Consider the following 18,726-nt stretch of genomic DNA (forward strand, 5'->3'; position numbering starts at 1 on the left):
TGCATTCACTTTCCCTATCGCTCTGAATCAGACGGAAAGCCTCAGTCCTAATCGCCCCCCAGTTGCTGACTTGCAGCTGACATTGGCAGTTTATTTTCTGGTATTTCCCTTAAATCCAGAAGATGGTTTATAACTCTTTCCCAGATGTTAAACTAAGCTGAAAATATTTCATTTATGTGCTCTGCTGTGCTTGGAAATGAATTTTATTTATTTATTTTTAAAGTCACATTTACACATCACATACTGGAAGCATTAGAACGAGTGAATTCATATTTGAAAAGACAAAGCATTTTCCAACATTACTGAAACATTGTACGATGTTCAAATGTCCTTGGATTGACTGAACTGCAGATGTGAAGCACCTGTAAGGACACTGCAGGATTCCCTACAGCTGGACCATTGATCCGAGCCTTCAGCTGTGTCCTCTCCTTGGAGGACAGCTGCAGCCGGCCCTGCGGGAGTCACCCAGAAGGCGAACTAGGACACACAATCGGAATATCAATAAAGATAAGGGAAAATGTATTATTGCCATTTTACAATAAAGCTGAAAAGGATTTGGCCATAACACAAGGTACACAGTGCTGTTCTTTTGAAAGAGTACCAACCTCATTTCTTTTAACAGTTTGAAAAAGTAGTTCTCTGTCATCTTAGGACAGCTGCTCACTACTGTAACTACCAAACCCTCAGACAACCTTCTGTGAAGCCCTGTCCACTCAAGCCTATGTAACCGACATACAAATCCCCAGCTCCCCTGTTCAGCCTAAAGGAATCCTACTTCTGAAATACAGTCTATGAAGTAATCAGACATTGTGAATATTTGCCCAACTTATGCACAGTTTCAGAGTGAAGTTAGTTAACATTATATATGGATGTATTGTGGAATTTGTTTTGTAGTTTGTTAATATTCCTACCTGCACATTAAATGGTTTAGTCTTGCCAAGGAGATTGAACATTTTTGAATCCACTAAATAAAGGAGTGAAAACTAAAGGCATGCTCAGTTCATCAGCATCACCACATGACTGCTCTGGCCATTTTAAGTTGGGCTAGGGATATCGATTACATTTTGGAACATTTACAGATCCAATACAATTTTTATCTTTTTTTTTGTATTTAAAGTGTTACTTTCAATATGGAAGGAGTCCATAAGATACTTGAAATAATTGTGAGGTGCTGAGAAAGAGATAAAGCCCTCAACCAGAAATCAATGGCATCTCCTGCATGCCAGTAAATTAGTGAAGTCAGTTACTCAATGCAGTGTACGTGGGCAATCCAATATACCAGGGTAATTCGCATAAAAAAAAAATATATAGTTTTATGAATTGTATAAGGTCGAATGGCGCTTTGGGGCTTGTGTTCTTTCAGCTGAATCAGGATTGAAATACTGAGAGTAAATGGAAAAATCTACATCTACAAAGTGATTCTGAAGTTTTTCTACACACTCAATCTGCACCATTACAATACAACTTACTCTGGTTTATAAGTGTCTGTAAATTAATGATATTGGTACATTTCTATAAGCTGTGAAACAATATATGTTGTAGTAAACATTTCCCATGGATGTGCTTCCAGGTAAGTCTTTGAACAGTGATAGAATTAGATAACATGATAAAATCAATAATAACAGAATCACTGCAACTGAAAATAATGCTACTCAAAAGACAGTCCAGAGGCTGTTTCACTCAACGGTGAATGTCGGTGTAGGAATGCCGAATTCCCTGTTTTTTTTACCTTTAGAGGAATAAAGGATTAATTACTTTTGTGCAGACAACAATGGGGATAGCTCAGCATGCTCAGATTTGCAACCAATAATTATCTGCCAAAGCTAGTTTTCTCACAGTAAATAGTTAATCTGCCTGAAAGGCAATCACAATATGGCACCGAACAAGGATTGTAATTTAAATTTCTATTACATTATGCGTGCACGTCCTTCCACCTGTACGCTGACGGCTGTAAGTTGGAAGATAAAATGAAAAGTCTTTTCTGTTTACTCCACACTTGGAGAAGTCTAAGACGTGAGTGTGGAGCTCTCAAAGGACCCTGGCACAAGGGCAGAGAAGGATCATTTTCATTTACATAAGCCCAGTTAACACTGCGTACTTCTCGGGGTTTTAGGGATTGCATTGCTGTGATCAAAAGTCTTTAAAAAGGGGAAAAAAATAAAAAGCAGGGCAAATAAGAGATGCAGGCTATGAATGTCTATGGTGAGATTTGGGTTAATCTATAGATCATGTCCGAAATATGAAGAATGATCTGCAGTATCCTTGACTTACATGTAAAAATGCATCGGTTCGAGTATGTTTCTCCTTGTCCTGTGTAGGTGCTGTCATGTTGACTTTTCATCAACCTCCTGTGATAGACCTGAATACAGCAGAGATCATCAAAGCGATCTCAGCCCAGACCACCCAGAATCCCTTACTGGAATGAATGCTATTCCCAAAATAAGCGCAACTGCGAACTGTAGGCTACTACTGTGGTTTTCCACTGGGAAGAAAAGAAACATCAGACTGAAGCACAGGATTTGCAGGTGATTGAAGGTGACCTGCAGCTATACCGGACCACCCAAAACTGCCTGAGTCTTTAAACAGCTGCACTCCCAAAAGCCCCCACAACCCACACACACATAGGAAATCTGATATATTTAAGAAAAAAATGTTTGACAGCAAGTATACTATATTTTAAAGAAAATGATAGCAACAAATACAATTCAAATTAAAAAATAGTATAAAGTGGACCTTGTCACAATATTGTCAGGCACAAACAGGTCTCGGGGAGATTTCAAATTCCACATGTTTTTTCCCAATATTTTCTTTGATGGCGAGATGAGTCAAAGAACGGCAAAACGCTTCATGCCATCTACCAGTTTAAACTGTACTCTAAAACCCTTACAGTACAAAGAAAAAACAACAGAACAAATGGATTACTGCATAGCTCAAGGTTGTGATCCCACAAGACTAGATTTACACTCAAAATAATGTTTAAAATAACATAATATGATCAACGGTTCATGCACAATGAACAAACCCAGTCAGAGTGACATCAGAGGTGCGAGTGTGTCGTGGGATAGACACAAACCTGTGGGGCCAGCAGAGGCAGTCGGATATAGGCCAGTAGTGTGCTGAGGTCGCTCTGTCGGCTGTCAGTGTCGTGGCGCACCCAGCCCAGCAAGGCGCCGAGGACCGTCTCCTCATCGGGGACGTTCATGTCATCAGAAGCTAGTAGCTTCAGGATCTCGCTGGCCGGCAGCAAGAGGAACTCCTGGTTTCTGATCACTTCCATGAAGTGCTCCTGTTGGCACAAAATGGCAGAGGCATCAGGACTCTCCCAGAGCCCCCAGGCCGCCCTCGGTGTGGCTACATTATCTCAACACTAATGCTCAGAGCTGCAAACCCACAACCCTGTCTAGACCAGCAGCAGACAACGGTGGACATTCTCCAGCCGGTCTTTATTCCAACTAATCCTTCATTATTTATGTGATTTTCAGCAACAGGGCCAATTATGTACAGTAAATGTTGGATTGAAAGAGCCAAAGCTGCTCACCACCGCTCTAGTATCTAGTACTTGTAAAAACCTCTGTGTGATTTATGAATATTGGTATAAAACAAGGTTCCCTCAATTAATGTTATGAGATCCAATACATGTTTGAGTTTTTTGCTCTTCAGTAGGTATTACTGGCCCACGTTAGGGGGCAAGTCCACTGGGGAGGAAAGAGGGAGTTTGTTGTTGCTCTCCCTCCTTTGGCACTGGTTTTCCAGACACCCTGCAAATATTAAGTTTGCTACAATATAATAACAAACATCTGTCAAAATGTTTCTATATGTCCCTCCCCCGCCCCTTCCTCTTTAAGTGGCAGAACAGTAGTTCTCCTTTTGTCAGCTTGTGACCAGGGATATGGTTGGCCCTGATTCACATGGGCTGGCCAGGTTATACACAAAGAACAAGATAACTCAAGGGAGACGATTGTCAGTTTCCAAGAAATTAAAAATGAAACTAATAATGCAGAAAGATCAACTGAAAGCCATGTAATTTATTTATAGTCTGTGGTCAGAGCAACCCCCCATTCTGACAATTAGAGAGCAAGCGTGGGTCAAATTCTAGGAAGAGAGAAGGAATGAAATATAGCTAGACCAAAAGACAGAAAGCATAACACCAAAGCCTGGCAAGGGAAAATAAGGCCCATTTCACGAAATTAGACACTTCAACAAAGATCCAATATACCTATTAAAGCTGATGGAGGCATTCAGAAATAAATTAAAATAAATAATGATTCCAATCTTCAGCCTCTGGGTGACAAAAGTAAAACCGTGAACAAGCTCATTACACTGTCCTTTCAAAGCCTTGTCGAACACATTAATACAGGTACATGTAGCATTTACTGAGAAGATAAGTGCCATATGGAACACGTAAAGAAAGGAAAGTGCTTGTATGGTGGGTGGGAGAGACTAAACACTATAGGCAGAACCCTTAAACTCATACAATACTCAAAGACAAGATTTTGTAGCAATTGTAGTTGGGGGAAATAAAATAAAAGGATAAATACACAGGAGAGACTTTATAGTGTCTTGAAACCTGGGTTCCAGCGAAGCTTGTTTCATGCACATAATCGATTAAGAGATTTTTTAAATCAACTGCACTTGAGCCCAAATCCCAAAACCACAACAGAAGTGAGTAATATTTGGCAGATTTTGTTCTTGGGAGTGAATGATGGAAGATATTCAGCTCTGATGCCACTGGGCCTGAAGAAGATTGAGAAGACTGCAAATGCATGTAAAACTGAAGATTGTGTTTGGGGAAAGTGGAAGTGGAAGTTTTTGATTTAAAAAAACACTTTCTCTTATATGAAGGGAACCCTCAAGATTAAAGAGTTAAACAGGGAAGTACAACCCTGTGGGGGACAGATGTTTTGGATTTGATTACTAAACAATATGAAAAACAGGAAGCAGAACTACTGCACCACCCGTGTTCGATGCTGTTGTCTAGAGTCACATTACTACTGCAGCAGGCATGTGTCTAGAGTCACTTCATACCTCAGCAGGCATGTGGCTCGAGTCACATTATACTGCAGCACAAGGTTATTCCGCTAATGGAGTGCTTTGGAAATAATCTTTGATACACTATCAAACTAAATATCTAAATTGCATCCATTTTACTGATCCTGTGTATCATGTACTTGAAATTGCACAACAATTTGGACTGAAGCACACTCTCTTATCAAGATATCCTCTCCATGTCAAAATTGAGAATTTATCTGAATTCGAATTTGAAAAATTCTCAAGGGGTGACTTATCAACATTATCTAGAAAGTAGTTAGGATTAAAGGCTTTTTTTAATCCCCAGAATTAACCCATCAGAAGAAAACAAAGCTTACATACAGTAAAACTGCAACTGTGTCTTGCCACACACAAACTAAAATATGTGATTAATATGATCTGAAACATTTTCACCTCTTAACATGCGAAGGGCCCTTTCTCAGGGTATTTATAATTTACTGGCTGCACATCCAGTAAATGTCTGCGAGTGTGACTGTCATAATGAAAGGGCATTAAATTTAATTTCCTGTTCTGGCAGATGAAAAAACGAAATAACCTTGTAATCCTAGTGGCATCACGTGAATCAGGCAATCTGCAGGTCTAAGCCAATAATGTTTCCCCTTCTGCAGACACCCACAGGGGCCACAGAGAGAAAACGCTCCTCAGCCCAACCACATCTGTTAGCTACTTATCTTTTATATGAAGCCCTATGGTGGCCCTGTGGTATCCGTCTTCCTTTGTTTACAACCATGGTTGGAAATGCACTGTATGAATTCCATAGCAAACCTCTCCAAGAGCACTCTAATGGACTCTGCTATGACACATAAAGGCTATTACCCAAGCGGTGATTGTAGAGATTAGTCAGCAATGGAAGTATAATTGAGGCAAAACACTCATCTGATAAAAAGCCTCTATTTGCTTTGGCAATCTCAGGGAAAATGAAGTTCTTTTTCTCTTGCTTATCAAACAGGCTGATTTCCATTTGATGGCCAATAGAGGTGTTGGTCTATGCAAAGCTGTCTTGGCTACACACACATACATAGATAGATGATATAGATATATACATTGTATGTATATACACACACAATCACGCATGCACGCACACATTCACTCACAGATGGACAATCTGCATGATGTATTATTTAATTTTGCATTTGATTTCCCTGAAGGTGCTCAAACAGGATAAATTTACTTTGAGATCATAAAATGAGCTAACATTCAGTTTCTATTAAATGCCTTGAAGAGCAGGTGTTCCCGACTGAGCTGAAAGAGGTTTTGAAGTAGAGGATTTTAAACCACATGCACACTTACAAATTACTAAACAAACACCTTACACAGCAATGCTTCAGTGCAGGAGTGTGAGCCTGGAGTCCTGCGTGTGATTCATAATTTCTTGGATAGAAGCACATTCTGTCCTGTAGACTTGCCTTCATATACTGCACACAGTCGTACTGTTAGACAGAAAGCATTGGCTTGCAAAGACAGCTTTCTGTATTAAGGTAAATGGAAAATGTTTGTGGTTTTGTTTAGTTCTATAGATTTGTTTTTGAATTACCATCTAATTTAATACAGTGCTAGTGCTAGTGTTCATGCAAAGAACTAGCATTTTTTAATGTTACTTTTGAATGTAGCTACTTGCATTTTCTTGTTCAATTATTGAAGGAAATATCCAGCCTTTAAGATCTGTAATATTGTAGCTATTGTTGGTAGCATAACATTATGAATCTCTCAATACATTAATTAACACAGTCCTTAGTGCAGAGTTTCTGAACTAGTCTTAATTATGTATGTATCTCAACACGATCACAGGAAAGCTAACCAGATTTATGATGGGAATGTCAAGCCCACTTTTGTCTGTATAGCATAAATGGCTAACCTGTTGAGAGGTGTTGAGACAGCTGGGAAGGAACGGCGTATTGAACATGCTGGAGTCCTGCTTGCTACAAGTCTTGACAATAATAAACCTGAAACTAAGACCTCAGTCCAGAAAAGAAGACCTAATTAAGAAAACAATTCAGCTCCAGGCCCAACAAGCCAAACTAATGAAGACTGAAGTTGGGATGGAAATGGGCAGCCTGAGGCGCAGCTGGAAAGATAAGATGAAGACGCTGTGGCTCTGAGGAATGAGGCTATGGAAAAGAACCACCATACAATACAGCACTACACCCATTTGGACAGACCAACTGTATTCCTTGCCAGATCCATTGAAGATGAACTGCTTTGACAAATACGAAACATCTGCCTTTTGAATCCAGATTTCAACTCCCTGGTAACTCCCTGTTGTGCTCCCATGTTTTTACTCAGTGGTCCTCGTAGTTGTTACTCTTCTGTAATAAACATTGGTCGATTCTCTCCACATTATAGATAAAAAAATAACAGAATAAATAATCTATTGTGGTGAAAATCCGTTCTGCTTCAAAATAAACAACTTACAGATAAATTGGACATTAACAAAACAAAAAATAAATTGTAATGTTGCCCACATTACAAAATATTTCCATATTCTATAAAGGGACTTTTGAGCTCAAATTATGATTTTGTAAAAAAGGGGTTAACTAAACTTAAAAACTAAATTCTCCAGGTTTATCAGTCAGACTACTGCAACAGTTTTTTTCTCCTGTTTTCACCATTATAATAAAGCTATCAAACAAATTCATTTGAGCTTTTATCGATTTAAACAATACCGCTATTATGTGTTACAGGCTTCTAAACAAGTTAATTACTTTTGGATTATAGTTTATTAATAATCATAGAAGGGAAAAGATAGATAGTTTCTATAGCAACCTCAGCTGTGAATAGTGGGTTTGCCTCAGTGAATTATCCATTATTAGCACATTGATATTTAAATCCCTGTTGGAACCACATAAAATCAAACAAAATAGGAGGAGAAAGACCATCAATTTAATACGAATAATGAATAACAAGGTCTGCATTTTGTACTGAACCTAGAATTCAATCACCACATACCCACACATATTAGGAAGAACATCTGTGATTCACAATTCAACTGTACACCTCCCGTGCATTAGAGTAAAACAGTGTTGCCATTTGGCTCCCGTTTCAAGTTGAAAAGAAAGAAGGATTTAAATAGACACAGCCTTTAGCACCTGGTCCTTTTTGAGAGCCAGTTGGGCCAAATGTTAATGCTTTCATCTTTCACCTCCAGAGAGCTGAGCTTCTGTGCTGCGGAGGTCACAAGGCAGTGACCCACTGATCTTCAGGAACACTACATCTAGTTTCTAAAAAGCAATGAACAGTGATCCCAGGTCTGTAAGGTATGGTACAGCACAGGCAGAGAGATTGCAAGATTTTAAATTGGCAAGAAATACGACTTAAAAATGATAAAAAAAAGTCTGAAAATATAAGTCAGTACAGCGCTATCTGTCAGACTTATCACTTATCTCACAACTGGGAATGGGATGGATTTCTTTACACAAAGGCTGGGAGGGAAATGGTGCAGAAAAACAGACACAACACACCAGACGCTGAATGGCTGGGAGCCCTCAAGAATGTGCTTGTATAATTGAGCTTCTAATAACTGGATGAGTGTGAATAATACTTACATTCAAAATTACAAAACAAAATACAAAAAAACAGATGTAAGGAACGTGCCAATATTGTCATTTACCTGCTGAGCCAAAGTACAGAATTGGTTCTGATCACAGGCATCGCAAAGGGCGTTATAAATCACTAGAGATTGCTACAACCTTGCAACAAACATACAATATTTTTGATCCACATCAAGCAATGGTTTGTCTTGCATAGTTTCACAGATCTGTTAATTTCTGTACCAACCAACAAACAAAAAAACAAAAGAAACAAAAAAGAAAATGACACATATTGTGAAATTGGGATAATATGACAGCCTCACGGGCAGGGAGACTGTTACTGTTCAAGTCATCAATTTTAATTATCATTTAATTACAGTATCATTATAAAGGCTAACATATCATGAAGGCTTTCTGATTAGTTTTGTTTACTCGCAGTCACAGTGATTATAACCTAAATCGTACTGGGTCTGGGAGGATTAATTAGTGACAATAGCCAGGAAGCAGCTTAACTGTGGCTCTCTCTCAAATCACCAACACACTGGCCCGGAGCCGGTTAGTGGTGGCGGCAGTGTGACGGTGTGGGCGTACCATGGTGTAGTTGTGAGCCACTTTGTGCAGGTCGGAGCAGCCCTGCGCGTCGGCGAAGGAGCGGATGCCCAGGCAGTTGGACGGGTGGAGCTGCTTCATGAGGAAGCGGCAGCAGGCCTCCACCACGGGGGACAGCTGCAGCAGGCAGGCGGCAGACAGCAGGCTCTCGATGGTCTCCTCCCGCAGCTCCAGGCGCCCTGCAACACGGGCAGGGCTTCAGTACAGACAGCACACTCTCAATCTCACCTGCATCGCCTCAACTCAGCTCAAGTTAATGTGTGCAGGCCGAGATACAGTCCAGAAAGCAATGGTGCCAGTCTGGAGTATATGACTGGATTCAATTATTTAAAAAACTAAACACAAAACAGAACAACAACAACAACAACAAAAACTGTGTTGTTCATACAACCAGTGAAGTGAGGTATGGGCCGATATGACCAGTAACCTTCTGGTGTGTAAACGGTTCTTGCAGCTGGCTCAATTTCCTTGAGTGGCAAGAGGAAAGAGGTTCTCATTGAGATCCCAGAGCACATGCATGGCGTTCACTCCCTCCCTACATTTTATTTGTTTGCTCTCATGTGAGGTTGTTAAAAGGCCTGTGCCGGGCCTCCCTGTTCACAGTAAGGGGTTAATGCAATGCAAAATGCAATGCAAAGTGAGATGAAACAAGTACTTTGGAAGAGCAATGATCAGGGCAGTGTGGTGTGAGCTGCTGGCCTGCATGACAACACTTTTGAAGGGTTGACCAACTGCAGGCATTTCAAGGTAGGAGAATAAATACATTCAATTACAACTATATGTGCTTCTTCAGCATATTAGTATTATAGTTTACACTAAGTACTTCATTATAGAAGAGGAATGTGCTCTCATACTTCATATTGCCTGCTTGGATTTGGCAAGGCCATCATCAGCAGTCACAGAAATTGCTTTCTTATACATCTGAATGTAAATTCAAAGAAGCGTGAACTCCGGCAGGAGCTGCCAATGCACACGGCACAAAGCCTCAAGCCTGGCCCTGCATGTCAAGAAATATATTAAAAATAAAATAAAAAACAGGGACGAATATTCAACCACAGCCAGAGCTAGACCAATATACCAAGTCTGTGGGGACTCTTCTGCTTGCAAAGTCGCCTCAGGTAAAACACTCCAATCCCATCATGAAGTGAGAATTAAAAGTGCACTACGAGATAAAGCTCTGAAGACTGGAATTCAAAACTGTGTATTTTATAAAACTGAGTGGGCGTGGGGTGGGGGGACTTAAAACTACAACGTATATATTATTACGATCACTCACTTCATCATCACAGTCTTACAATACATATAATCACGACACACTTATAGGCAGAAATGCAGCTGTTGGCATGTCAACCCTCTTTGGGAGTTAGAGTATGAGGAGATAAAGCTGCTTGGATGGATATTAAGCAAGGTGATTCAATGAAAAGTGGTTTAAGTGGCAGGTATGAAACATTACAATATTTCACAGCCATCAGTCACCAAGGAAGAGGCAGATGCGTCAGGACTCCCAGAGCTCAGTACCTGTGTATGCGTACTGCACGAGGGCCCACAGCGCGTTGGAGTCCACCCCCTCCATCTTGATCTCTTCTTGCTTGGCTTCCCGGACATCATTGGTAAACATGGCAGCAAAGTAGTCCGAAACCGAGGACAGGACCAACCTGGAGGGGACGAAAGGGCAGTTGAGTAAGTTTCAGTGCGGTGAGGGAATCTTTCCCGGTTTAACAAATCAACCTAGCTCCAGCTCCCTCTGTTCATGTATAACGAATCGGCTTGCCAAGCAACTTTTTGCTCACATGTTTTAGCCCGTGGAGATGCTACAGTGGAGAAGAAAAGGTTTCCAAAAAATAACACCAGCACGAGGGAGCTTTCACATGTGCGAGTAAACACAGGTTTCCAAATTTAACCTATACTACGGAACACCACCACAAGGCCTTTGCGTGCATGGAGGACTAAACTTTTTTTTCCGCCCACCATGATTAAACCCAAGGAAAGATAATTACTTCTTAAATTCCACAATGGCTCAGCTGCTCAGAAGGCAGAAGAAGCATAAGTGTAGATTTAGCAGATTACAAGTTATTTTGGTTGATTTATGTACACTGTTAACCCCTTGCAATCTCCTGCTATTGTTAGAAACATTGAAAACACTGTTTGGCAGTCACAAAAAGTACAGTAAAGTTAGTTCTCTGTAAATCAGAACATTTGAATTTTCGTCAGGATGGTCGATTATGTTCCACAAAGATGTAGTGTAATATAGATTGTAATACCCTGTAGTTGAAGTTGGAATCTGGCAGAGAACCCTCATGCCAGTAGGCAATTTATTTTAGCACGTATCAAAGTTCCTTCATCAAATTTCTGTTATCCTAAAATATTGTTTCAGTTATCTTTTTCGGCGCATTCAGTACAGCTAGAGGGTTCTTGTTTTACAAATTTACCTCATTCCCAACCCAGGGCTCTTTAAGGCCTCTACTCTTTAACCACAGTTTTTATCAGTGTTATTTATATATAGTATAGGTGGGTGTAGTGTGTGAACAGACATGCTAATACTGTTGCGATGTAAAGATTTTACAGCCTGTAGGCTAATGCTCTTGGGCTGCAGCTTACACAGTGTAGTGATGGTTAGCGCGAGGTGGTAAGAGTTCTGCTGTGTACACTGGACCCAGGAATATAGTGGTTTCTAAGGGTCCCCCTCAGTCCCACTAAAACCAGTCCTTTTCAGCCTTTCACTTTGAAACAGGCTTTTTGGAAGTTCATTAAGCCTTTGTGAAGGGAGTGTGGGGTGGCCATATTTTCCACCCTGTCACAATCCAATTACAAACAAACAAAATCTGCACTACAATGTCATTTGACTGAATCCCCACCACTGTTTCCTTTGTATCTCCCATATACTCATTCGCTGTCATTGACTTTTCTGCAAAGAGTATGCGACAAACATTTACCATTCTGTGCATGCAAATTGCACATATTCCACAGGCCAGCAGAATGAAAGATGGCTCAGTTCAGAGTAAAATTATTATATACATATAAAAAAAATGCACTGACTGCCTTTGGAGTCCAGTGAGTCTATTAGCCTAGACTCCAGTGGATACCTCTAAAGATAGTATTTAAATATTTACACAAATAGTGTGTGCTCTGCATTCTTAAGCTGAATGCCTCACATGTATGTTATTAACAATTTAAATGGTTTCAGATTACCCAAAACAATATGAGCACCAACAAGGGACCATCCTATTGTTTCCGAGCCTCGAGATTAAGTTACTCATTTAAAAAAAAAAAACTGAAAGAAAATACCTAATTCAGCACATCTATGTCATTATTGAATTTGTATTTCGTTTCTGCTGTGCGTTGGTCTTAACATGACACTACATTCTGGATACAGCAGCATATGGGTTAACTAAAGCTGCATTTTTTGTGTTAACTCTAACAGATGAAGCCCACTGACCAAGTGACAGAAACCACATCGCTTTTCACTGGGAGCTTCATTCCCCATTTCCCATCTGGCAAACAGATGGATGCAGCACTGATTGGATTAGAGGTGACTGGAGTCCCTGCAGTAGATAATGTAGCCCCAAAGTCTTTGCTTCTCAGCACTCCACCAAATATCTTTTGAAAAAAAAAAAAAAATGTATGTAGGCTTAATACACAAATGCAGCACTAAGTGTCACTTGATGAAGGACTGAGTTCCAAATGTACTGCTTTGTAAAATAAATAAATAAATAAACTACGTATAGCATAATATTGAATAATTGAATTGAAGTACTTTGTCTTAATTTGAACTGATTGGTAAAAAAGGGGTACACATATATAGTGAACAAAAATATAAATGCAACATGCAACAAAGATTTTACTGAGTTACAGTTCACATAAGGAAATCAGGCAATTTAAATACATTAATTTGTCCATAATCTATGGATTTCAAGTTTCAAGTTTTGAGGGAGCATGCGATTGGCCTGCTGACAACAGGAATGTCCACCAGAGCTAGTCAGGTCTAGACCCTGGTGAGGACCATGAGCCGCAGATGAGCTTCCCTGAGACGGTTTCTGGCAGTTTGTGCAGAAATTCTTCAGATGTACAAACCCTGAGTTTCATCAGCTGCCTGGGTGGCTGGTCTCAGCTGATCCCCGCAGGTGAAGAAGTCAGATGTGGAGGTCTTGGGCTGTCGTGGTTACACGTGGTCTGCGGTTGTGAGGCCGGTTAGACATACTGCCAAATTATCTAAAATGATGTTGGAGGTGGTTTATGGTAGAGCAATTAACATTCAATTATCTGGCAACAGCTCTGGTGGACATTCCTCCAGTCAGCATGCCAATTACTCCCTCAGAACTTGAGACATCTGTGGCATTGTGTTGTGTGACAAAACTGCAATCTTTAGAGTGGCCTTTTATTGTCCCCAGCACAAGGTGCACCTATGTAATGATCATGCTTGTTTAATCAGCTTCTTGATACACCACACCTGTCAGGTGGATGGACTATCTTGGCAAAGGAGTAATGCTCACAAATTTGTGCACAACATTTGAGTGAAATTAGCTTTTTGTGCATATGGAAAATTCCTGGGATCTTTAATTTAAGCTCATGAAACATGGAACCAAAACTTTACATGTTGTGTTAATATTTTTATTCAGTATAAATGACTCTGCAATGCTCTCATTAAAAATGTATAAAATAGGTGAGGTGCCTTCACTACGTACATTAGATACCCAGAACATAGATTTCACTCACATGATTCAAATGCAAGCAAAAATTAGTGTTCTTTTTCATTACAGTATAAAACCGTTCAATTAAACAAACTTAACAACATAATAACAAGGATGATTGTTTGGGTTTGGGTGTTGAACTCCACGGCTACAAGGTGTTGGTGTATTTACTGTAATGTGAAGCAATAAACCTGACACAATCACAAGATCCCTCAGTAACATCACAATCACTGTCTACACTCATCAGCTGCAGGAAATTGGAATCAAGATAATTCCTGTCCACCCACAGCAAACACCAGAGTCTGGTCTGTAGATCACTGTGGCCCAATACACACACACACACACACACACACACACACACATATATATGAAAAGTCTATAAATATGTCTTCCCTGATTGGACCAAACATATGCTCCCTTGGGAAATTCAGTTCTGGAAAAAATTAAGAGACCACTCCAAGTTCAGAATTCAATGTTAAGTGGTCTCTTATTTTTTTCCAGAGCTGTATGTAAAGCGTATGGAGACATTGTGAAGCTTGCTCTTCAGAGGAGAAAACAAACCAAATAAAATGCACAGCCGCGGAGATGGTGAGCGGAGGCCGAGGAGGGGACTTTTGTTTTCCATATTGCAGCAATCAGGCACCGGCTTTGCCAGATGGATTCATTAGCATCTTGGAATGAATCTCCACTTCCAGATGGAGGACTTGAGCGAATGAAACCACTTCTCTTTGGACAGAGGTAACAAACAACTGTTCATTACAGATTTCATGGACACAGTCACACCATCTGTAGGCAAAGCCACAGACTAAAGACATTGTATCTGCACAGTCCCACAGGTTTTAACTGCGAGTGCTCGCTGTGCTGTGGAAGGTGATGTATGATGAACAGTGAAACGCAGTACCTGGGTGTAACTCTGAAGGAATGCGCTTCTCTGGGTTGTATGCCATCTATCAACACTGTAGAGCACAGCAGCAACATTTTTCTCTCACAATGGGCATCACAGCATTTCGACAGTATTAGCCTCCACAACCAAGCATGACAATTTATTTTGTGCATCAATGGCCTGCCTTCTAGCATTCAGAATGGATCATTATTATCAGGATGCATTCACCAGAAAATAATCATGTGCTCATCTAAGCCAAAAAATAAATAATATAAAATAAAAAAAAGGCAACAGGAAATGGATCGAGAAGAGCAAGTAGTCGTCTAATCGTCACACAAGCAGTGGCTTTGCTATTCCTGCCCTGTATCAAACTTGTGTGTTTATATTTACCCTAATTATACAGAACCACAAGTCTAAACAAGGCATGGGAGTACATACAGGAAGGAGACTATTATTAGGTATCCTCAAGTTCAGGAGTTCTCAAACTGTTACAACTGACAACCCCATTTTCAACGTTGTGACCCAAACAAATATATATTGTGGTCTATGGTGGGGGTTGTGCTGCCAGCCAAGTAATAATTGTTTTTGCAAATATTTTAATGTCAATTTCAGGCATTTTCTCACCACTCCATTTGCATATCAGGCGACCTCAACTTTGACAATCGCTGCTCTAGCATATAGAGCTTGTGTTACGATAACTTTAAGACGCTTCTAAGAGCTTCACCTTTACAAATGAACAGTACTTATAAATGTACCATTTTCATCAAGCTTAATGTGTTTTCTTGTTTCAAATGAATGATTTAACCTGAATCACCTCTGCAACTCCCGCACTGGCCCAGGAGAGAAGAAGACAACGTATCTGTAGCCTCTGAAACGTGCATTATGAACCCATGCTATTAGATCAGCAATGCAAGCTGCCAACTCAAGCAGCAGGGCTTCGGTGTCTGGGGGGGCACTGGCACAGTTCTTAATGGTAATTACAAACAACACCTGACCACAGGCAGCTGGCGGGGGAAGGCCCATCTTTCACCACAGTCCGACTTGATTAAGGCAATACGATCAAACCGGTTGATTCCAGAGGAGGCGGAAACACCCCGATGCACTCTACATGCAGTATGGGTCGAATGAAGCTGACTGACTTCTAATTTCATTTTGCTCCCGTTCTACGGTTCCTTTACCTCATTTGCACAACGACTCAATTTCCATTTCTCTTCTCCAGTCACATTCCACACTTCGCCTCAGTCTAGTCTAGGCTAGGTGGGGTTTGTGTGTGTGTGTGTGTGCGCACGCATGTATGTGTTTGTGGGGGGGAAGGGGGTTATATTGACAACAAACATTTGCTTGTTATATTACAAATTAAAGTTGAAGCCGCATGCAGCAATGGGATGTAATGAAAGGAAAGGATTTCTCTTAATTCCTCAGGGGAGGAACACGTCTGCAGCTGACTGACAGAGCGTATTTTCAGCGCAGTGTGAGGTGTTGCAGGGCAGGCTCTCATAAACTAGTTAACAACAAAGCACTACTGCACTTAGAAACCATAGGACAGCAAGGAAACAAATAGGGTAGGAGGCAGGGAAACAAATTAGTAGCAATCTTTCCTGTTGTTAGGGAACATACAAAAACAACCATTGTTCGATTGGAAAAACAGCAGGGCTTGATGCCCACTGGATTATAAATGCTTTTCCCTGGGCTTCTGGGTGTAAACTATGACATAAGATCTTTACCGAGACATGCTTCCATATTGGGGGAAAATATGACATTGCAGTGAAGTTAATAAAATAAAATGTTCTGGTATCAAAATACATTTGTTCACCATTTGATTATTATTCATTTTAAATATGAACTCTCTTAAATGTACAAATATAGATTTTACTTTTTAAATGTGTTGCTCAGCTTCAGTTTGCACATATCTGATAGTTAGCATACTGAATATTCATCATTTTCTATCAGCACTTGATTACTGCAAACAAACTGCTTGGTCACTAGAATAATAAACAGCAATTAGATTTTTCAAGGATTTTGCTCTGAATTATAATTTCTTACACTATTTTTTTGTGCTGTCTAAAAAGCTTCTGCACCGTTAAACCAACCACATACATTGGTTGCAGATGTTTTTTTTTATTTTTTATTATTATATAAGTTCTTATACTAATTGTTTCTGACAATTAAATAGGGGTGTGTGCTAAAGCGTGGCTGAGATGACCCCCTCCTTCCTAATGAGGTACAGCAGCTGGACAGGTTTAAAGGCACAGCTGCTGTGTTTGATGCGCATCTCAGATACAAGTGACTCAGTCTCCTAACTCCCTATTGTGTTGAGATATGTGGTTTTCAGTTTACATTAATTCATGAATTTAGTCCCATGTAACAAGAAACTATTTAAAGCATGGTTCATTAGTCTATGATGGGGGTGTCAGACACCAATCTTTTGGTTTTTGTTCCAGCCCAGCTCTCAGTTCCTTAATGGGTCTAATTCAATGATTAAATGCATGAATTTAACACTTCTCTAAACACTCAGACATGTTCCGTGCGTATAATATTTTGAGTAATCAACATATTTTAAGTTATCAGCTGTAAAACTAATATGTGAAAGTCTTATATAAGCCAAGCTTGAGAAAAATAATGACATTAATTGAATAATTGGGAGCGCCTGTTGGAACAAAAACCAGCAGACATTGTGGCCCCCCAGGACTGGGGTCTGACATCACTGGTCTAACATTACATTCCTCATCTGCATTAATATCCCTTTCCTCATCTTCATAGAAAATTGAGTGGTGCTCTGGCTTTTCATTAATATCCCACAGTTTGCTATTCCCACTCCTGCAGTTCCTACCATGCCAAGACAGTCTTGTGTCAAGGGGACTGTAGTGGGGCGAAAGATGCACATTCTGGAAGAACAGGCGACAGGACATGATAGCGGCTCTCTGTGGGATTTGCTTTTCCCGACCTTCATTCAATGTTTCTTATCCCTCCACTGCAGATTTATGCCCTTTTTGTGTTTGAATTCAAATATCAAAACGTGCTGTGGGATCTGATACAAAATGGTATTTCAGGCATGTACTGGACAGCAGTCAGAAAATGTCAAGTATTGTGACTGTTGTCAATATCACAGAATGTTCCACAACCTTTTAACAAATCAAGGCTAGTGTGTCCTCTAACTCCTCGTACACCTGATCTAGACCTTGATGACAAACACATCACCTTCTTTTCCTGCTGCTCCCAGAGTGGTAGTAATATCTCATCTGTGGGAAGCTCCAAGCTTGCTTTTCACTGACAAGACCCCCCACCCCCCTTAAGCCTGTCCAGCAGTGCACATAACAAAACCCAACAGACACTGCTGCAGCGAAGGACACAATTGTTTGATATTAATCAGGTTAGATGTATGATCTTTAGAAACCTCAACTGAAACCAACTGCAGTTTCTGTATTGTGTATTATTTCTGTATTATGTTATTTTTTAAATGTTCATGTTTACATTGAGCACATCACTGGGTTCATGTATATATCCCTTGGGAATTCAAGAAAAAAAAAATGGAGGAAAACCTTTCAAAAGACTATTTATAATTTAGGGTTCTCCCAGTTGGAAAGTGGTTAGTGGGATGCTGGCTGTGGTTGTGCAAAGGGATCCAACTGCTTAGAAAGTAATTCAGAATAGACAGCTTCAGATATTGGTCCAAGACTGTACACAGTGATCATATCAAGTTTGTAGCTGAATTATTTATAGTCCTCTAAAATTAACCAAAAGGATGTTCATTAAATATCAAAAACTCTCTGAGGTAATTATACTATTATTGCCTATTAATATGCTGGATCCATATCTCTCAACACAGCAACCAGGGTATCATCCAATAAACAGATATCTTGATAACCTTGTACTCTTGTTAATACAAAATCAGCACCGACAATTTTTCCACATTCTTCCTAGCACTGCAGATTCAACTCTTGTATTTGACATGAAATTACAGGGGAGCATT

The 18,726-nt window shown here is 40.1% G+C and overlaps 1 protein-coding gene across 3 annotated transcripts in view; it reads right to left on the minus strand.

The window, feature by feature from the left end:
* Positions 1-18,726, minus strand: part of klhl5 (kelch-like family member 5) — an 85,842-nt gene that overhangs the window by 9,925 nt on the left and 57,191 nt on the right. For all 3 annotated transcript variants that reach the window (XM_066720532.1, XM_066720531.1, XM_066720533.1), the window contains 3 exons: positions 10,704-10,840; positions 9,168-9,364; positions 3,074-3,286 (listed from right to left, as the gene is read on the minus strand). In XM_066720532.1, coding sequence (XP_066576629.1) covers positions 3,074-3,286; positions 9,168-9,364; positions 10,704-10,840 — 547 coding nt within the window. The remainder of the gene's footprint in view (positions 1-3,073; positions 3,287-9,167; positions 9,365-10,703; positions 10,841-18,726) is intronic.

Source organism: Amia ocellicauda, chromosome 13, assembly GCF_036373705.1.
Source record: "Amia ocellicauda isolate fAmiCal2 chromosome 13, fAmiCal2.hap1, whole genome shotgun sequence".
Lineage (NCBI taxonomy): Eukaryota > Metazoa > Chordata > Actinopteri > Amiiformes > Amiidae > Amia > Amia ocellicauda.